The sequence below is a fragment of the Ursus americanus genome, chromosome 31, assembly GCF_024610735.1.
Source record: "Ursus americanus isolate L20-20 chromosome 31, mUrsAme1.1.p, whole genome shotgun sequence".
NCBI classification, from domain to species: Eukaryota; Metazoa; Chordata; class Mammalia; order Carnivora; family Ursidae; genus Ursus; species Ursus americanus.
The window spans coordinates 27,235,392-27,257,564 of record NC_142157.1 but is presented as its reverse complement, the minus strand read 5'-3'; the positions used below and the strand labels follow the sequence as shown (position 1 = coordinate 27,257,564).

The 22,173-nt window shown below is 47.3% G+C and overlaps 1 protein-coding gene across 11 annotated transcripts in view; it reads left to right on the top strand.

Moving 5' to 3' along the window:
* CELF2 (CUGBP Elav-like family member 2) overlaps positions 1–22,173 on the top strand; it is a 505,360-nt gene that overhangs the window by 335,567 nt on the left and 147,620 nt on the right. For 10 of the 11 annotated variants that reach the window (XM_087857734.1, XM_087857733.1, XM_087857725.1 and 7 more), the window contains one exon: positions 13,390–13,586. In XM_087857734.1, coding sequence (XP_087713860.1) covers positions 13,390–13,586 — 197 coding nt within the window. Of the gene's footprint in view, positions 1–13,026; positions 13,219–13,389; positions 13,587–22,173 lie in introns of those variants that run through there. The other variant, XM_087857732.1, reaches the window with a different exon arrangement.

Here is a 22,173-nt window from a genome sequence, read left to right as displayed (position 1 = left end):
GTGACTGTGTCTTACTCATCAGTGTGTTTTGAAACACACTGCCTGGCACTCAATAGAGTTGTTAAATAAATGAAGGAAAAATACACTGGAACGAAAGAACGGCGGGCCCTGTGGCCAGGTCACAGAGCACTGAATTGCGAAGAAGTCCTCACGGGCCAGTCTTCCTTTTGTCTTCGATCAGCAGAATTATCACCCTTGTCATACTTGAGGGTCTTTAAGGATGTTCACAAAGAGAACATAAAAAATGTGTTCCATGTCTGAATCATCTTTTCCAAACAAAAGGAAACTTCTTTGTCCTGCAGGGACTTTTCCTACAATCTGACCTTGCACTGTGTTCACGGTTCCACAGCATGTTCCAGATGCATCAAGCTTACAGAAACCCACAGCTGGCGGTTTGGGGGACCTGACAGGTCCTCCCGGGGAAAATTTCAGCAGCACACGTTTGGCTGTAGACTACTGAAAGGTGGTTTCAGATTCTGGATTCTGGCAACCCAGTAATAGTTAGCCAACCACGAAGAGCAAGGGACGGGAGTTGGGCGGCATCAACCCCATTATCACGAGGCTGGCTTTGGCGTTTATTTCTCGGAAGCTTTCAGTCTGCCATGGTCAGACCTCATGGGCTGAGCTCTTAGCTTCCAGAAACAAAAGAGATTAACCACCTTATAAGAAAAAAATTCCACCCATTACTGGGTGAAGTAAAGCGTTGCCTCATGTCTGCAAAAGCATCGTTGGAAGCCATCACTGGTGCCTAATTTTCCCACGAAACCAGCCATTACTTTTTTTTTTTCTTGTTCATGTTAACCCACCAAATTTAAGCCACTCCAGGGGGGTCTATCCCCTCTCCTCTTAAATATAGATAGATAGATATTGCATTTTTAATACTCTTTTCCAGGTTTTTTGACGGGTTCTACATATGCTAATAGAAATAAGCTTATTATTTGAAGCACAGAGCTGCTTGTCACCGAAGCTTCATTAACACCGTTATCACCACCTGACATTTATCTTATAATTTTCTAGAGCTGACTGTTGTGTCTCCATGGAAACCCAAATTGCAATTGAAACAAGTACTGTAATGAAGGCATCCACCGAGATTGACAGCATGCAAAGCCTGGTTACATTTGTGTCTAGCTCCTTCCGCAGCTACAGCTAGAGAGGGGGAATGTGCACTTTGGGTGTTTGGAATTAACTCTGTCCCTTCACAGGTGTGCCGTACCTGGCTCTGCATATGTGGCGAGTCTACTGTAACGTCATGGGTCCTGATATTAGTAATTAGGTCGCTCAGTTTTTCTGGCATCATCCCAAGGCATTGTGAATATTGGATGTAAAACTAATCGTGGTGCTATTTGGATCTACAAGGAAATTCTTCCTGGATGACTGACACGTGACATGTTGGTCAGGCCTTAGGATGGATTTCTTACTGGGCACAGGGAGCGACCACTGGCTTGTACTATTTCTTCCCCCTTGATATCGAGGAACCTGTGCTCTTTTAAGTTCATGACTTCACATCAATTTGGTTGATGCCTCAAAGCGAAGAGTCATGAAACTGGAGTGGGTCCAGAGTGAATTAATCTGAAATTAATTTGATTCTGAAAGACTCCATCTGGCTGTGTTTGGGAAAGGCAGTTAGACAGATACATAAACAAATGATCATCTGTATTCATTGTGCCAGATGTAGTGTCAAAAAATGAAGAAATGGCTTTAAAAAAATCAACTATGGGGAATCTTGATATAATGATATTCAGCCTCTTAGAATAACAGCTATTATAATTTAGCACGTAATCCTATTTTTATTCTTATTTGTTTAGGGGGTTAGATCTGATGGTGTGTTTTTAAAGAAATAAGCAAATTAAATGTCAAAGCCTATTTTAATTGGTGATTTAAGATGCTAAGTGGAATTTATGAGATACTGGGGGAGGAGGGCTTATAGATTTCTGAATCAAAATGTGGAATTTGGTATTGATTTCGTCTTAAGACGTGATGTCCGGGAGTTGAAAACTAGCAAAGTACGATGTCATTTGGACTTTGCCCTTTGATATGTAGTTTTGTAGCATGACCAACTGGTGTGTTCGTATCATAGGGAAACATACCCAAGGAGCTGACGTGCATGGAATTCTGGAAGTCTTCCTTGAGTAATGCTACAGACTTGGCAGTGTTTTTCCATTACTTTTGCAAATTTCTTTAAGCAGACTATGGGAGAGGCGAACGTTTTGGATTGCTATCTAGGAATTTAGTGCAATCTCTATAGAGCCTCTTGTTTCCTTTTCTTATGCTGGGACAGAAAGCTTCTAGAAAATTCATGATTAGTTCCTTGAATGGTATCACAGGCATCTATTACGGGCTTTTTATTTCCAATTTTCAAACCGCAAACATCATCTTTTGTGATGTCTTAAAGAGAAAGAATTAAAGTTTACTTCTTGATCAGTGAACAAACATAATTTACTTTAGAAAAACAAAATCCCCAAAGGGAGCAACTCCTCTCTCCCCAGCTTCCCACCCACCTCCCTCGCTGGTCCCAGCCAAACACAACAAGAGTCACAATAACAAGATGGTAAAAATAGCACAGACAACTTGGGGAAATTAACCCGCCAAAAGCTGAAGTGTCTTGGCAAAATCAGTCGCCGCATTTAATGACAGCAAATTAGATGGTACCCAAACCTTGAATCTTGATGCACACCCTGTGTTAGGTAGGACGAGAGAGTAAAGTCTCCGATACCTGGAGCCCCTGCGGGATGAGTCAGCCTTATTAGCTAAGTTTGCACTGGAGTTGAAAGCGTATCCTTTAAGGCCAGGTTCTTTATTGTCTCATTTTGAAGGAATCCTTCTTAACGATGAATTATATATTTCCCTGCCTTCTTACACAGAGTTACTGAGCATAATGTGACCCTTCCGATGAGACAAGATTGCCATTACACAAGGTAATTATTCTGCTGTGCAGCTGTCCTTGGGCACTCGTGGAGAACAGAAGGCAGCCCCAGCTCGGAGTGGGCTTTTCCACTGCTGTGCCCCTTCGAAATCGGTGGCTCTCACTCCCGGGGCCACTAGTTGCAAACCCTCTCCTTTGCTACCTGCAGTCTCCCGTGGGTTTGAAAGGCAAATGATCAAGGCTGTGAAAAGCCAACACAAAGCCTAAGAATCTTTGAGGAATGGGTTGAGAAGCTCCCCAAAGAATTGAAAGGGCATAAACATCAGGGCAGGAACTTTGTGACATACGTTTTGACTGCTCTGAGGTCCTTTTTTCCTGAATTCTCTTGCTGGTATGCCACAGATGTAGGAGTTTGAAGGCATTGCCCCCCAAAAAAGAAATACATCTGAACCTAATAAATTGTTCGTCTACAGAAATACTTCTCTTCTCTCACAAGTGGATGCCATTCTGTGATCTGAATGGTCATTAATATGACGTAATGAGTTCCTATATATACTGTCAGCTTTAGATTTTCCAGATCAGTGGAAGGAAACTGGCATCACTAACCTCCGGCACATTTGTATCAGGCCTTATACTGCTGGCTGCATCCTTCAGGCCGGCGTTCATTTTAACTTGTACTCCTTGATTACACATCATTTATGACCGAGGAAGGTAGGCCAAATGCAGGTTGAGAGACCAGCCTGAGATTCAATTTTGCCATTGATAAATGATAAAATGAATAATGAATGGACAGATAATCAGTGTTTAACGCAAGGGTAGATAGAGTTCTGAATACAGGGCAAGCACAGAAGTCATTGATGTCTTTGTCCTTTCGTCCAAAGTAGGAGAGCCCCCGAATGGTTTTTGCAATGGTTTTATCACCAGAATGGCCAGAATTAGGACAGTGACTGTGCTGGGGCAAGTGGACCCAGCGGGCATTTAGAGAAAAATAGGCCTGACTCAGTAACTCATTGGAAATAGGTGTATCGACCCTCAGATTCAATAGAACGGTACCAAATGGGATAACATGGTTCTTTATAATTGCAGAACATGTGACTTAAAGTTTACAACGTTAAAGCCTTCTCGCTATATTAAATCTCTTGATTCAGAAAATATATGGTAGGGACACCTGAGACACAGTATAGGCCCCCTGTGCTCACCTTCCAAATGAGGTCTTCTCTAAACATCTTATTTAGAATTGCACCCCTCCGCCCAGCACTCCATGTCTCCATCCCAGGCTTCGTTTTTCTTCACTGAAATGAACGACCCCTCTCTAATCTCCTGGAAGACTCCCCTATTTTGCCATTTTATGAACCCCCCCCCCCCGTCAAAATAAGCTCTAAGGCAGTTCTACCTCATTTTGTTCATTGCTGTCTCTTCACCTTGAAGAGTGCCTTGCTCGTGGGGTCACTTTATCAATACCTATTGAACTAATGATTGAGGGAGACGTCCCTGACTCCGAGAATTTCAGAGTCTCACCGTGTACCTGACTGGGGGCTCAGTTCATTACTGTTTCCGTAGGTTCAGCTGGCAGAGAAGGGGAGACATCTGGGCAGGCAGGAAGTCTGCACAATGGTGTGTTCTGTGTAAGATGTTGCTCCTGGTCTCAGATTTGGGGCAGGGTAGGAGGCAGTCGGAGCCGCTAAGAAAAACAGGGAAGTCACGCGTGAAACCAAACTGAAGGAAAAGACAACAGGAAGGGATTATTGTTCAATGTGCTGCATTTGAGGGGGTGCCAGAGCTTTCTATTGGCTGCAGCAGTGGGAGAGAAGATCAGAGGGTCAAGCAGACCAGGAGGGAAGGGACTGCCACGCACAGGGTGGTGAACGACAGGAGTGCGAGGGTAGGTGGCCTCCGCGGGACGTCATGTGGAGTGCTAGATGCCAGAGGAGAGGTGCAAGGGCTTCCGTGGATGCCAGTGGGCCCCCACTTTCTGGCTTGGTGAGTGTAGGTGGGCAGACAGGGCTGTGCCTCCCATCTCAAGGTGGGGCAGTGCAGTGATGGCCGTCCCAGCCATGGGTCTCTCCTGCGTGGCACGGTCCCCTGTGTCACGTGCAAGCTCCACGGCAGGGAAGGGCTCCCGGGCTGCTCTCTGTCAAGTCTCAGCCCCTACGATAGCATTTTTGTCTTTGAAACCTCTTGCCAACTCAGTGAAATGGTACAGCTCCTCTTCCTTTGCCTCTGATCTGTTCATATGCCACTTAAAGCTTTGACCACCAGGCTGAAGTGTGTTCAGAATGCCACGTGCCAGCCCCCATGGCCCAGTCCGCCACTTGTTGCCGGTTTACTGCGGGCCCTCGTGTATGCCTCTGTTCTGGGCATTATTGCTTCGGATTTTGGTTTCATGTTGTGCACTGTCTTTTCATTGGCTTCGAGTGGCTTCGGGGCTATAAGTGACCTGTTTTCAAATCTAGCACCGTGCCTGGCATAAAGCAGGTCTTCCATAACTGCGTCATCTGAAGGAAAGAAAACAAGATTTGGGGAGAGAATTAACTCCAAGTGGGTTTGACAGAAACCTGCAAAGGAGAACCATCCACTTTCACCACCAGTGTGTCTTCAGGGAGTGGACAGTGTGGTCAGCCCGCCCTGCTGGCTTCCTCTTGCATCAGTAACTCCTGACAAAATAGTTTAGCCAGGGCTGGCAGCAGGAGTTACGTGCCTCAAGAAACGCGGTGGCTAGGACCTAGGGATGGGGCTCCCGACAAGTTGTCGGTGCTGTTTGCCCTCTCCGTGTACGTCCCTTACTTTCATCATTTGCAGCTAGCAGGCAAATACGGGAGGCATCTTAGGTGAAGATTCATGTTCAGTATGGGCAGTCCCCCCGCCGTTGTCTTCATTGCATAATGATTCACATTTCACTTACTTGATGGGACCAAACCAGCGTCATCCCCATCAGCCAGAAGGACCATGTACAGTGACTTGCCCCGGCAGACAGGTGAATTCCGCAGCACCAAGCCATGGGGAGGTGAATCAGATGGGGGGGGGCACCTAGAAAGGGGCATGTGCCCAGAACCAGGGTGCCCACACTCCATCTTCCCATCCACAAAGTGGGGGCAGTAATACTGACCTCAGCCTTGGGGGGGGATTAATTAATGTGAGCTCCTTGAGGACTTTGAAAATGTGAAGCCCAATATAAATCTTATATGTCACTATTATTTCCCTGTTGCCATTTCTGGAAGTTCATCTAAAAAACCTCTCCCTATGCAAACGCCTTCTGCTCTGCTCTGAAGTCCCCTGAACTATTTCTGATAAGTCACTGAGCGAAATGAGTTCCCTGGGCAGGGGCCATCCAGAGCCGACGCTTCACTGCTTTCCCAGAGAGGGTGATTGTATGTTCCGACTCCAGGTGCCCCCTGGATGCCTCCAAATTTACTTCTTTGTGGGGGTTTTCCAGTTATCTGCTTTTTACTAGCAGTCAAGTTGAGTTAAGGTAATAAGGTTTCCCTCTTACTGGGTGAGTCCAGATGCCCATGTTGTGTGGCCTTTCTGCAGGAGTCACTTCCTACGAGTCAGGGTTACATTTCACCCTATAAACAAATGTATAGCTTTTTGACCTCCGTCCAAATACAATCCAACATCAAGTCCAGCAGGATGCCCGTCCCAGGGGTGCTCTTTCCTAGTCATCTGTGAATGAAATCCATGTGCTGGACATTCTTAATAAGTTAGATATTTTTTTCCGCTTGGTCAAAGCACAGGGATGAACGTGTCCCACGTACGTGTACTTACAGGAAGCTTGAACTCGGCTTCAGAGGAGCACACATTTATCTACAATTTGACCATTTGGAGAAAAGGCATTGTCTCCTGCAGCAACTTAGGATATGATCTGCTCCAGTTAATCTTCTGTGAGTTCAAAAGCTGACCTCCAGATGTCTCGCCTCAGGGATTTGGGGTCCCATCCTGTCACGGGCATGGCCTGGGCTCGCAAAGCTTCGGCGACCCTCGGTAACTGTACCTTCCCGGTAAATACAGGAACGTCATTGGTTGCGTCATCTTATCGGTGAGACAGCAGACATCCAGAGAGTTGTGTTACATTGACCAAAACCCTTCAGCAGCTCAGAATCACACTGTAATTAAACTGTAGCTGTGTCCGTCGGTGGCAAAGGCGCTGTGTGGAAAGACAGCCACAGCAGATGGACGTTTTGCTCATGGTGACCCCGAACCGGTACATTTTCAAAAGGACGTGCAACTCCCAGAGCTTGAAGTTAGATGACTTCCCTTCTCCAAAGTGAGAGGCCATGGAAGGTTTAGAATTAGAGGATTATGACTTCTGAGTGGGGCCGTGTCCAAGTCTCTGCCGGGCTGTCCGTGGTGCGGCGTGGGAAGTGGCTGGTGCTGGACCCTGGGTGCCACGTTGCCAGTTGACGGAGGAGTCAACCGGGTTTTTAAACAATACGCAACAACAACCTGGACAGTGTGGAAGATTGTTAATAGTACTGCATTTCACGCCCGTCCTGTTGTTGCCCATGCCCGCCGGAAGGCACCAGGCTCCTTGCCAGCTTCCTTCTGCCTTTGCCTTATGCAGCTCCGTCTTGGACAATTTCCTGTGATCACCAAACAAAGCCTGTTTCTCCATGTGCTATTACTTAAGTACAAGTGATATTTAAAAAACGATTCCTGGGCCCTTTGAAAGAGTAGCCTGTCATCTGAGTGAAATGATGGGCCTGCGGTTGGGATATTAGGAAGAATTGGCACAAATTGAGAGAGATGACGCTCCGGTAGCAACCTCGAGTCATCAGCCAGTCGGCAGCCCCGTCTGAGCCTGCAGGCTGCTCTGCACGGCTCCCCAGCCTGCGCCTTAGTCACCTGCGAGCCCCCGGGGACTGCATCAGACACAGCCGGGGAATCACCCCCAGGCTGGAGGCAGCTGGTCATATTACCTAAATTATCTTCTCCACACATCGTCATCTGGGCCCAAAGCAGAGTCGCAGGTTTACAGGAATGAAGAGCCAGATGAGAACGATTCTCTCTCTTTGTTCTGCAAGTAAGGAAACCGAGGTACAAAGCGGTGGCGTGGTTTACCTGGGACCCCACAGTGAATGTAACGCTGAGCCATGCTGAGAACCCAGGCCATGCAGACCCCTGTCCCACACACTTGCTGTCAGGTGCCTCCAGCACTGGTGTCATGTTCCTGGCCCCTTATTCTTGTTTTCCCAAAACCCGATGAAAGAATATTTTACTGATTTTCAACTCTAATTAGTTTTTTTAAAGTATATTTGCAGCTAGAGGTATTTAATTAAAGTTAAAAATTGTTTCTCAGTTGCACGAAGCCCATTTCCGGTGTCTAGTAGCCACTTGTAACTATTGGCTACCATGTGGACTGTGAGGTTATGGAACATTTCCATCACTGCCCAGGGTTGGGCAGCACGGATACAAGATCTTCTCAAAAACAAAAATAAGGTGGATGAAGAGGATAGGGAACAGTAAGATTGTTGATAAACCATCAGGGAGATTAGTTACCTTTATACAAAATTTTTGCAAGACAAGGCATCCTTTTGTGTTGCTTTGGGATGGGTATATCTTCTGAATGGGCATTTTAGGTCTTTGTTTTTTCAACATTAGTACAACTACTTATAGCCGCTTATCGTTTCTTATACCCATTTTGCAAGTTTGTTATTCTTTCTTTCCTATAGATTAAAGGAGATAGAATGCAGAAAGTTGCTCTCCAAGCAACCAGATGAAAGGAGCTATTCTTTTGTTACCACTCTCCAAAAGGGAACTTGCAATTCACAGGGCCTTGTAAAAGCTTATTGTCCTGGAATTAATAACAATGATATGTTGAATCAATTATTACAATGTTTGTACCATTTGACTGCTTAGAGGCACCTCAGAAGATTTTGCATATCCTCTGTTGATCTAGTTTTCTTTACGCAAAAATGGAGTAGGGAAGTAGGTCAGTGCCTGTGCTAAAAGCAAAAAAGTAAGAGCACTCATTTCCCCCCCCCCCCCACACACACATCATTATATTTTCGTCTTGGCTCTGAGACTGACACCCCCAGTGCCCGCTGGCTTGGTGCTCTCTAACTCGTGGTCCGATTCCATATGGCATCTCTCCGAGAGGAGCCTTACATTCGGCTCCTCGCCAAGAGCAAAAGCAGAATTGGCGCTCGGTGTCTTGTAGTTCGTAAGTGAGGTGCCAGCAGAGACGTATGTGCTTTCGTCGAGTGCCTGCAAGTGGCCACTGAGTCTTCAGGAAACCTCAGCCTCGAGAAACCCAGCTCATGGAATACTGAGCAATGACAATTGGCCTTTACATCTCAATGTGTCCAGATTCTAGGGACACCTCTTCCTAGGGGTGTGACACTGGGAAAGTCACTTTACCTCCATGACTTTCAGTGGCATCATTTCCAAAACAGGGACGATGATGCCAATTTTGTGGAGCTATTGGGATATTGTATGTCAAGTACCTGGCAAAGTTTTCTGGCAAAGAGTAGGCTCTCAATAACTATTTGAATTCGAATCTAATTCCTGCACTGTAATAGGTGCTAAAGATGGCTAGGGAATACAGAGAAGTGAGCTAGTCTAATTTTCTAAGCCTGAGGTCAGAGTCTCGTAAATAGAAGATCATACTGAGACTTGGGCTAACTGTTCCCATAATGACCCCTCTGTGAAGAGCACATTGGCTCTCCGTGGCCTCTGGCAAGTACCCCCAAAGGTTTAACTGTTGGACACATAATTTCTGGCTTCCTTAAAAGTGTCAGCGCATACAGCCTCATGAGGACAAAAGAAGTCAGTAAGTCTCTGCTAGAAGCAAGCAGCAGCCAGGAAGAAAGCTGGGAGTCCAAAGAAGGAGGAGCTTGCCTGCATTAGAGCAAAGTTAACCAATCTGTTGTAGTACCATTAGGCTCTCGGCCCGGGATTCAGCACTGTGGGGTTGGTGGGGTTAGGACCACCTGTCCTGCACAGAAGCTTTTGACTGAGAAGATGTGCTATTGTGGTAGTTTGCGTAAGAAATAGACATCGTTGGATTTACCTAAGGGATCGTCATGCACTTAGCGTTTGATGATAATCTTTGGAAGGGTTGTTTGCAAAATGGCAGGTAGTTAGGAAATGATGTGTAGAGGTGGGTGAGAGGTGCTCATTGATGTCACCCTGTGGGGATAGAGAGGAAGGGAATCTGTGGAGATGGAGACGTTGTTACGTGATTATTGAGAAAAGTGTGTGTTTTAACATAGTCTTGATGGAGTCTCAAGTTCAGCACTTGGCCCCCTCCTTTCCGTAGATAGTAGAGGGGGGTGTGTGTGTGTGCGTGTGTTCTTTAGTGCTACCTTTTATTTGGCAGTGTGATTCTAGGGACCCAATAGGATTTGCTCTTGGCCTTGTCTTCTCTTAGATTTCCCCTGAGCCATTCACTCTCAGCCCAAGGGAGACCTGACACAGTGTTCGGCCCCATGATAGATTAGAAATATTTCATGCGTTGGAGCCCATTGGGCCTAGGTTTGAATTCTACTTCTACAGGATATAAGCCCGTAATCTTCAGAAAGGAACTTAATTCTTAGATGTTTGCATCTAGAAAATAATACTTTCTCATCGGGTTGTTACAAGGCTTAGAAATACTGAGTGTAAAACACCTCACACCGTATCTGGCATGTAAGTCCTCACTAAAAGGTAGGCATTATTATTTAGGATATGAATTGTGTTTGAGTCTCCACTAGGAAAAATTGGGGATTGAAAAGAATTTTCATTTGTAATGGCCACTCATTTCGAGTGCGTCACAAGTGCCAAGAAGCGATTTAACAGTAGAAAAAGCTAACACTTCTTAGACACTTACTCTGGGCTACGTTCTGGAACAAGCACCCGACTCTGTGACATGGCGTCTGTCACTCCCATTTTACAGACGAGGAGTTTAAGGCCCAGAGTGGCACAGTTACGAAGAGGTGGCCCCAGGATTCAGAGCCCACGCCCTGAGCCCTGACAGCCCACTGCCTCAGGACGTTGGGAGGTCTGCAGGCACGTCCGCAGGGTGGCTGGTGGGGAAGGGCTATAAATGTGCACCTGCCAACATAAAGAACAAAGGCATGAGGTCCAAGCCCTCTTGGCAGCTTCCGTTCCTTTAGGCTCCTCGGTGAGTATTTTTTGAGAAAAGGGGAAAGGCCCCTCCGGGGAAAGGCAATTACGGAATGCTTGCTCTGAGTTCAGACACGAGGACGAGCATGCCATCCCCTGACTCTTCCATGGTAGTCACTGCGCTCTGTACGAACAAGATGCAAGAGCCTCGTTTCTGGAGCTTCTGTTCCCTGTTAGCTGAGACCTGTGGCAATGCCTTCCTCTTTTCATCCTGGCTGATTGTCAGCAGCAGTCACCACAGCCCTTCCTGTCCCAGAAATACATCTTGCCACACTCCCTGCTCTCAACGAGCTGTGAGCACGACATTCTGTGCTGCGTGGGGCTTTGCCGCCTCCACTGTGCCGGAGTCAGCTCGGTGGGCTCACAGTGTTCACCGAATTCTCAAAGGGTGACTTGGTAAGAAGTAGAGGGACCTAAGAACAAGATAAACAATCAGCCTCTGCTATAAACAGGCATCACATTGCACCTAAACTGTTGAAAGAAGATGATGCACTCAGTATTTTATTCAGCAGAGCATTTTTTCTAACAATAAGGTTGATTAGAGAAAGCTCTGAAAGTGCTTCAAGTTAGACAGTCGGATTGTTTATCTCAAGAACAACAAAAAAAAATTAAGTGTTAAACTAGGGGGAATGAGAAGAAGTGGAAATTGGAGCCAGGACCTAGTGAAGAGTGTTTGCCATCATTTTCCTCTTGGGATTAAATTGAATTCAGAATTTCTCCTTCCCACAGGCTTTTTGTTTGTCTTTTAATCATCACGCAGGGTCTTCTTTTTTTTTTTTTTTATCCGGGGCTCAGGGCGACCCTAGCTAGGTCCAGAGCAGACTGGAGATGTTCTGGTGGTCCTTGATTGTTGGCTTTAACCTAATAAAGAACCCTGCTTAAGGTCCTTGAAGATCTTCTAATTATTACCCGCAGGCTACTGGGAAATAACACCTGCCATTTGCAGTGAAGTTTTAGTCCATGTGGCCCCTTTTTGACCTTCCTGCCTCCTGAGCTGGGGGCTGCCCGATGGTCATGGCAGTGGCTTTGCAGGTGCTCTATCTGCCGGGTTTGCACTTTCTTAGGTGCATTTTATTTTCACAGGATGAGATGTTGAACCAAGAACACAGGACTGTAAATGAGTGCTGCTCAGGGCATTCAGCCTTGTCACTAGTCAGAGTGGGCGGCTTTAGGCTGCATTTAGGAGTGGGGGGGGTGATGAAGGAGGTAGGGGATTTTGCTTTACTGTTTACTGCAGCTCAAATAGGAGGGATCCAAATTAAAAAAAAAAAAATGAATGCCTTCATCATCGTATTACATGATGTTGACTAGAATGGCAGAATTCTAAACGAGAGCATTCTCTCTTCCAAATGAGGGGTTTGGAAAACAGCATTAAAGAAGATTGATATGTAAAAGCTTATGGTCTCGCTTTTGTATCAGCCCCAAATATTTACTGAAGCTAGGAGAAGAAGAGGCAGACTTTCCTCTTTTCTCTCCCAAACGTGTGATTGTTTAGAACTCAAGTACAACATCTGGAAGTCAGATATACAGAGAGCAATTTATGGAGTGTGAAAGATTTGAAATATTCAGTGTCTTTTAGTGGGAACTCAACTTTCTGGGGCTGCATTTTTTTTCCGGCACAAAGCAGGCATTTCTGAGATCGCCTTTGCCTCTCTGAATTAAACCCTTTGTGCCTGGATCCCAGAAACAATGTGCTTTTTAAACGGGAGCCCCCTCCCCGCCCCGGCCCTTTTCTCCAGCGTGGGCAGCCAATGGGCTGCGCGGAGCCGCATTGCTGGAGCACTTTCCATTCTGAGCAGCAACAACGTACTAATTTGATGCACACATGGATGCCTCGCGCACTCTGCAAATTCATCACCAGCATCTTGCATTAGTCATCTGACGGACTGCCAAGTGTTTCATTTTCTTTTCATGTGACTTTATTATTACCACCTCTCTCCTTTCTTCCAAAAACCTCCAAACGGCGGGGCGGGGGGGGGGGGTTGCGGAGGGGCAGAATCCAGCAGAAATCCAGCCCTGCCCTTCTTTGCACACGAGAGCCAGTGTGGGGCTGATAGCGCTGCGGATGCGTTGGTGGCAGCCTTGCAGAGCGAGACCTGCACTTAACTTGCAGCTGCCTCCCGAGCCGGGCTTCAAGATGTCCACGCCCCGGGTGACAGGCGGCGGGGCGCTGCCCTGTGCTCGGGCGGCGATGCTGAACAGCAGCCTGCACTGAGAGCCCGCAGCCGCTGCCGCCGCCGAGCAACCTAATGGTGCCTGTGCTTTGTTTTAGTTCATCAAATTTCTACGACTCATTAGGCACTTTGCCCCGTGCTCCTCTTCCTCCTGCTTCCGCCTCCCCGCCCCCACCCCACCCCCATTTTTTTTCTTCCTGTCCCTCACCGTGCAGCCCTAACTCTGGCTCCCGGTTCCCTCTTTGACAGTAACGGCACAGCCAACAAGATGAACGGCGCTTTGGATCACTCAGACCAACCAGACCCAGATGCCATTAAGATGTTTGTCGGACAGATCCCCCGGTCCTGGTCGGAAAAGGAGCTGAAAGAACTTTTTGAGCCTTACGGAGCCGTCTACCAGATCAACGTCCTCCGGGACCGGAGTCAGAACCCTCCCCAGAGTAAAGGTACAGACCGCGGGGAGGGGGGGGGGGGCACGCGCGGTGGGGGGAGGGGGGCGCGTAGCCTGGGGGCGCCGGGGGCGCGGGCCCGGCGGGGCTGCCCTGCGCCCGCGGGAGGGAGGACCACGAGGGGAGCCCGCCGAGGCCGCCGCCCCTGTGCTCCGGCCAGCGGGGCTCCTCCCCGCGCCGGCACCCGCGCCCCCGCCCGCCCTGCCGCCGGACAGGTGGACCGAGCCGGCCCGGGACGCGCGGGAGGGAGGAGCGGCGGGAGCGCGCGGCCGCGCCTCTGGCCAGGCGCGTGATTGCTCTCCCGAGGTCACTTCCTCGGCAGCGCAGGCTCGTCTCGGGTGGTGTGGATGCCTCTCTAAGGAGCCGTGTTTCTCAGCCTTGCGTTGCAGAAGCGAACTCTTTCTCCCCCTGCCTTCCCGTTATTGCCCGTGCAATTATGACTGCACTTTACTTTTCCATAGCCTGTGGGGACCCTGAAATGCCTCCCGAACAGTTAGTGCGGTACCCCTGGTGTAAGGAAGAAAGGGTATACTTTTTAAGAGGGTCATCAATTCTTGGGGTTTAGGTGGGGATCATTAAGTGAAATGTGCCTTTTCGGGCGGGAAGAAGCACCCTAGTGGCCTGAAATAGTTAGCACACCTTCAAAAATGCTTGTGGTTTACGCCCTTACCAGTGGTAAGATTCAAGTGTATAATCTGGTGGTTTTTACTGCCTCCATTTTAAGACCAGGGTGATAGGGGAGAGGGGGTTTCAGTTATTAAAATAGAGACCAGAAACCTCGTTACTGGGCAGAAGCTTCCGTGTATTGGAATCGTCTTTTGTAAGCTCTGTGCAAACTAAATTTAAAAATATCTTCTCTGCTGCTACCATTTGGTCTTTGTGGCTGTTTTAACCTTGCTTTAGTATTTTTGTTCTTTCTGTTCTTGATGTCTTGGGCTGTCTACCCAGGGCTCCCCTGCCTTTTCAGTGGATCTTGTACTTTCTTCTTCTCTGCACCTTGGACTTTGGGTCTGCCCTATTATTTTATTTCTGTTGCCTCTCAGGCGAGGTCCTGCACACTCATTGTTCAGCTGGTACATGAGTTGAACACATGAGCATTAACATACACTTTTCTCTGAGCCTCTTCCCGTCAAGGTGAAGGGAGAGGAGTAAATCACCCTTGAGACTGATGCTCTGTGACTCTGAGAAATGGTGGGCCCCCTCATGTTCTCTCTAGTTGCTGCAGTCTGATAGCACTTTGGGGAACCTTTGAAGAATTTTAAAGCCAGTACTCATTTTATAAGGTGAACAGACAGGCCTTCAGATTATGTTCCTAGGACTCCTGTTTTCTGTCTCAAGGCGTGTAATACCAAGAGTGTTCTCCAAATAGCTTAGGTGGAATTTTGTCGCCACAAACTCGGTTGTCCCACAGTTTGAAAAAAAGAAAATCACATGTCTAAAATTCAGTAGGATTTAAAACGTCACAAACTGGGGCAATGTTGAGATGTTTGTCAGTCATATTCCTAAATTATTTACCTGCATGTGTCCCAAATGGAGAAGACTAGAATTTAATACTCAGTAGTATCCTACTGAGGAAAGACGGTACACTGCACCCGACTGGAGCTGAAGAGTCACCAAATAAGGGCCATCCCTCCATCTAGAATGACACCACGGCGAACTAGGCCAGGGGCAGTAAGCGAGCGTTTGGGAGCCATAGCCGTAGTTCATCCCAGTCTAGGGAAACATACCTCCAAATTTCAGTTTATCACCATTTTTCAGGATGACCTCTGACACATGTGATCAAAGCTCGTTTCTTTTGTTGCCTGATTACTTGCATTTTATTTTACACAGAGCTTGCCTTAGCCAGAAGACCCTCCTTTCGGTCAAGAAAGTGCGTGGTCTGGCTCTTCCACCGTTTTCTCTCTTTTCCCCAATGTTCCTCTGAATACTGTCGTAACCAGGCCGTGTTTGAAACTATACACTTTGTTGACCTCATTCACTCGGTCTTACAACTAACTTCGTTTAAGTAGTTTGCATAAGCCCAGAGTCTTGGAGGGGAGAGAAGGCCCGACGAGGGAATGAACTTTTTTGAGCACGTATGCTGTGCACCGGGCCCTATGTTAGGAGTCAGTTCCTTTAGTTCTTGCCGAAATCCTGAATGTAGGTGCTGTTTGTCACATTTTACAAAAGATGAGGAAATGGAGGCTCCGTAGAAGTTAAGCAACAGCCCAGGGGGCCCAGCTAGTAAGTAGTGTCTTCATGGGCTCTACCGCCATGTGCTCACCTCAGGGAGATGAGGCCACAAACCAACTTTGTTCAGCTCCATTTCAGGGTGTGGGTCAGAGGCCTTCTCCTGTCCCTAAGTGCTCCCCAAATGAAAGGAAGGAATTCTGCCGTTCACGAGTGAGGTTGATTTGGTCCCTGCCTTTGTGTTTGGTTTTCATGCTCATGGGTTTAGATCGTACATCATTCCAACTCATGTTACCATGGGATAGAAGTTACAGATGAAATCATTCAAATCTTACCTTTGGAAATATAGGTCAATTCCCATTACTGTGGACTCCAAATCTCACATCAAATATTTCTTGAAGTACGCCGGCTGTCAGCCAAAGCTTGAAAGGATTTTTGTTATACAGATATCTCTGTTGTAAGGGTATTTGTTGTGATGGGATTTGAGCTGTATAATGACATTCCCTTCAGAGGATTACAGCCCTTAGCCACGTGCATATAGAGGGCAGCAACCACAGCTTGTCTTGACCTCATACCTGTGTGTGCCATGCGGTATTTTCCCGTGCACACGTGCAGTAGGCCCCAGCACTTGGCATGGGTCCTGAGTCTCTCAGCAGCGTATGGTCATCACGTTTTCCCAGGGCTGATGGCATAGGACCAGATGACAGAATTTTCTATCTGGTCTAAATGATGAAAGTAGGGTTTTTGGAATTGCCTTGATTCATTGCCTCACTGACATGAGTGGTTCCAAGGAAGGAGACAAAATCGGCTTATTACCTAATCTGGGTGAATTCGGTTTTTCTCTCATTTTGCACCTGATGTTCCTAAGTCTTGAGGCATAAGAGCTTTCTTCAATATTTTTAAAGCATCCTCTAAGAGAGCCTAAACCGTCTGTGCCTTCTCCCTGTTGATGTATGTGTTGACTGTAGGCAGAGTCTGCCAACTCTGGGGAACCCAGCTCAGTGAACTGCCCCATATACTGGGACTCATGAAGACGATGTTTTATTCACTGGTTATTGGTCGAGTCTATGGGTGGGGAGAAATACCACCTAGTAGTTAAGAGCATTGGTTTTGAAGCAAGACAAGCCTAAATTCAATTCCTGGCTCTGCTACTCCCTGAGTGTCCGCCTCAGGCGTGTTACCTAATCTCCTCTGAGGAAGAAGACTGTCCTCCTCGGGTTGCTGAGATGAAGTTATACGCTTTGCACAAAGCTGGAGGGTGGTGGGAGCTTGTGTGGTGATGGTTACTATTAGAGTTGCTGTTGTCATCACTGTCCCCAAGAACTTGAAATCTAATAGGGACAGTGAGGCCAGTGCACAGGTAATGATAATATTGAAGACTATGGGATAAGGATAAAAAAGAGAGGGGCCTATTTGAAATCTGGAAGTTTGGGGAGGGAATGAATACTTAGCAGCTGTGGAGACAGGAAAACATGGCATCTTTACCAAAGAGAAAAATCGGATTTCAATAGGTAAAGACAGTGTTGAACATTACAAGTGGATGGACAGGTCCGATTTCAAGCGCAGAGGTGAGAAAGTGCAGGGCAGGTTCTGGGAACTATAAATCCTGCCAGAATTCAAAGGAAATGCGAAGTGCATGAAATGAAATGGCAGAGGGGAAGGGCATGACATCTGGAAATAGGGGCTGGAGCCCGTTCTTAGAAGATCTTCATTCTCAGGCTAGAGTATTAGAATTTGATTGGCAAGACAGTTGAGGGTCTGTGAAGGCTCTGGCAGCAGGGAACAGAGACTGGGAGACTGGTGAGGTGGGTTGGCTGAAGCACATGGGGCCTGAACAGAGATGCCAGTGACCATGGCTGTGGAGAAGGCGTGTCCTGAGTGACACAGACATGGTGGTGGTGGAAAGAAGGAGGGCTTGATAACTCAGCTGAGGCGGGGATGAGCAGAAGGACTTGGCTTTAACTAGAGGGCATCAGAAAGCAGTCCGCAGCGGAGGGAATGGGAAGGAGAGGAATATTAAGTTCAGTTTTGATCCCGTTGAGTCTAAGGTGCCACAGAAACATCAAGAAGGATGTGGGCCAAGGAAAGCCACTGGCTTTGGTGGTCGCAGGGTGTGAGAGGGTTCCAGAAGGTGGAGGCCACGGATTGTGTAGGTTTACATGCGGGACTGTGAGTAGACACTGCCCCTTCTAGTAGGCTGGCCATTTTATTTTAAGAAAATAATAGGGGGCGCCTGGGTGGCACAGTCCTTAAGCGTCTGCCTTCGGCTCAGGAAGTGATCCCAGCGTTCTGGATCGAGCCCCACATCAGGCTCCTCCGCTGGGAGCCTGCTTCTTCCTCTCCCACTCCCCCTGCTTGTGTTCCCTCTCTCGCTGGCTGTCTCTCTCTGTCAAATAAATAAATAAAATAAAATCTTTAAAAAAAAAAAGAAAATAATAAAAAGGTGAAGCAAAAGGATAGGACATACTGAAAGCACAAGGAAGACAGGAATCAGGGTGTTTGAGGAGACAAAAAGAGTGGCTGAAGAGCACATGGAAGAGGGTAGAAGGGGACCTCATTTGAAACAGCAGAGCAGTCAGAAGGAAGTAGCAACCAGCACATTTCAGTCTCATGGAGGGAAGTAGACAATACAGATGTCCTCGTCTTCTCAGTAGACAGCTCATTCCAGAGGAGGCGGGTGGAACAGAAGACGTAAGGAGAGGGGAAAAAATTTAAAATGACTGCTTTGGAAAACACAACACAAAAGAAGAGCAGGATTACTGAAGAGCAGGGAGGCCCCGTGACACTGGGAGGGTGAGGGTTGGGAGTAGGGCCCTGGGGCTTGTGGTTCTGTGAGCGAGCCCAGACCTGGGATCACCTTCTGCCGGAGAGGACCTACCCAGGTGAGGAGGAGGCCAGGAAGGGTATTGAGTGTGTGAGAATGTTCTCTGAGACCTCAGGTAGGGAAGCTGATAAAGGCACAGGGGTGGCTCTGCTCTGGGGTTGGTGACCGTGCGCGAGGCCCAGGACAGGAGGTGGCGGGTGCAGCAGTGTGTTCCTTGAGCCCCAACCCAGAGCCTCTCCGTGTTGGCAAGTTGTGTGCCTCGGATCGCGGCTCTGTCAGGAGCGCTGGTTACATTGTGCTAAGCTCAAATCTTACATATTATTACTGAGTGGTGTTAGGTTAAATGTTATTCTGATTTTATAGGAAGGAAAGCTGAGGGGTTTGTGCTCAGTAACTAGAATGAAATCATTTAACATTTGAAATTGGAGGATGGAACCAGGCCCTCGGTCCTGACCTAATGCCTCCTTGATTACCCTTCCCCCTCTTCCCTCCCTCTCTCTCTCTGTCTCTCTTTCTCTGTAACTTCTTACCCAAAAGAGAGCTAGAAACAGGAAGGCTTGTGTCAACTATCACGACGTGCCACAGGCCTGAAGAACAAAACTTCCTTTTTTCTTGAAATGTGCTCAGAGGTCACGGCAGAAGGGCTGTGCAGCTGCAGCTCTTGCTGTGCCTAGAGCCCAGACTGTTCTGGGTGGAACCAAAATTAAATTCACGGCTCCTCTGGGAAGAGTTATTAAGTTTCAAAAGAGCAATTCTGTAGTGGTCGTGGCGCTTGGTGGCATTTCGTCTTCTTGACGGTCAGGCTGCAGTTAGGCTGGCCGGACAGCCGCTGGCCTCGGCTGACTCGGCCCCGGTCCCCCGCCGCGCTGCTCTTCCACCACGACAGACCGGGAGCTGTCCCTTCCCTTCCAGATGCCCCTGCTTCAGGCTGCAGGGATTCGTTAATAGTGGCGAAGTTCGGCCTTCTCTCCCAGAGAAGGGTGAAAGGCGCCGAAACCTAATTGTATTCAGTTCAGAATGTGACAGGAGGACAGCTCCCCACCCCCCACCCCCACCCCGTCCAGAAGATTCTCCTGTGTTAGGGCCGTATGACAGCAAGCTCCAAAACCTGGAAGAGACTTAGAAGTAGTCAGAGAATGCTCTCCGTTTCCCTTACCCGTACAGTCACAGTGTTACAAGCTGCTGTGGTTTGCATCTGCAGTGAGAGGACAACTGGGCAGGCTGCTGGTACAGTCTGAAGGGAGGGGAGGTCTTCTTGGACGTTCATCTTTAAAATGGGAAAGGCTTGCCGAGAACACCTTTGACCTTTTTATTGAAGGAATCCCATTGGAGGAGTGGGGTGGGAGCATTTTCCTGTTTCATGCCGCTCCTTTCTCCCTCAAAGAACTCTTGTCAGAAACTTTCCCTTACGTACCAGAAATGGGCTTGGAACCAGTTTATTTAAGCGATGTCATCTCGAAACCCGTAACTGAGAAAGAATTCAAAAATGCAAGAAGATGAACCAATTTTACATTTCAGTGCACACAAGTAGGGGTAGGATTTCTGCCCTAAATCTCTTGGAAACTAGGGTTGCTGCCCTAGATTTTCTGGGACAGCCCCAGTTTTGGTAGTGCTGTCTCAATGGCCCACAGGAAGGATCTTTCATCCTGAATTAATTTTACGTTAACAGAAATCACTGTGTAACTTCCTGTGACATCTTTTCATTGTTGGCTGACTGAGGTCCTACAGGATAAATGTAAAATGTAGTCAGAATTTTTATATTCATGCACGCAGGGATCCGTATCACATGCCGGCGGAGGGGGGGGGGGTTCAGTAGTTTTATCATATGGCTCTGTGAGAGATTTAACAATTCATTTTTTAATGGACTTTTACATTATTTTGACTTAAACAGACTACACCCACAGCACTGATGGAGATAAATTAAGATAAATGTTAAATTAGCTTCCTTTGAGTTACAGTGAGAAGAAATCCCTTTAAATACCACCCCACCCCCAACCCCACCCCCTGATGCTGACACTGGACAGTGCCTGTCTAGCCCAGCTCTGAATTTCTGTCACTTCTATCAAAGGGCAGCTTCTTCCCTGGCAGATAATATCTGTCCTGGGCATATTTTGATCCTTACATCTCTGGAGAGAAAAAGAAGAAAAGGAGGGGCTACAGAGGACACACAGCCAATATCAAAGAAGAAAAGAACCCACTTAAGGCTGTTTCTAACCATTTTGTTTTCTTCTCTGTCTGGGACATCAGCTGGTCCCCAGCCATCTTGTCACTGGTGGGTTTGCCTTTCTGGAACTGACATAGTGAAAGAAAAAGGAAAACAGGCTTTAGAGGAGAGGGGAATGGATTTTTTTGGTAGAAATTTACATGAAAAGTAAGCCCAGGGCTCCATGGCTTATGTCTGTTGGAATCCCTCCAACACATGTTACAGGTTGACTAAAACAGCTATATCTGGATGATCTCACAATTTGCATTTCCCATTGAGTGCATTTGTAGCTTGCCTGCCTAGAGGTCTTATTTGCCTTCTTATTTGCCCCCAATGAGATTCCTCCACTTTAGACATCCTCTCCCATCAGTTACACAAGTGAACCACTCTGGCTGACCATACTGTGGGTCATTATGAAACCATCTTTGGAAATGAGAAGTCCAGGTTCCCAGCCAGAAAAAGAGTACTTTCTTAGGGTAGTGCTGCCAGTTGCTCTGAAACACATATGCAGGGCTTGAGAGTTGGCGTAGCATGACCTCCCCTCCCTTCCTGACTTCTGCTGCAAAGATCCCAGGTGATCAGGCAATCAGGTTGAAAGATTTGCTTTCTTCCTCCTTCAGGCTTTGCTTCTGATTAGAATTTGTCATTAACCTTAGTTAAGTTAGATTTTAGAAGTGTTTCGAATGCTGGCATTAAAAGTATAAATAAAGTCATTACATACCTCGTGGAAAAGTGTATTGTCTTTAATCATGCCAGCCCTGGTGAAATGCACAGTGCTGTTAGTACAGCTACAACCCTTTTTCCTGCGTTCGTAGATTCTTGTGAAAGACTGAATCTTCTTCTTGGACATATGGCCCCAGATGCTAACAGGATTTAGGCATGAGGTCTTGGGTTCTTTGTTCCTTGTCCAAACTTCACTGATCCTGAGCTCATCCATTCATATGCTTTCTTTTGTAATATTGGCTAGCCCAGACCTCTGACGAGTCCCAGTCTCCCTCCAGACATAAGTGTGGCAGGGTGTGCCACTGTGAATAAATGCACAACAGTCAAATGACCTTGAAGACCACTGGAAACTAAAAAGGGGTGAAAAAAGAATTGGCAAATGGGGGGAAAGTAGAAGGTAGGCTAAAATAATAGGATTTAGCAACAGATTGATAGGGGTTTTCATGTTCTGGGAACAGAAATGACGGATGATAGTCTCCTGGCTCTCAGGACACTTGGGCAAGAGAATTGGAAATGTTCTGACCCCTGCTGTGAAATTCAGTGGAAAATCAGGCATTAGGTATCCCGGTGATACATGAGGTATCACACTAGAGAAATTTGCAGTGAACTAGGCCAATTATATGTATCCAAGATTTAGGGCCTTCCAGTGTGCGAGGGTATTTTCC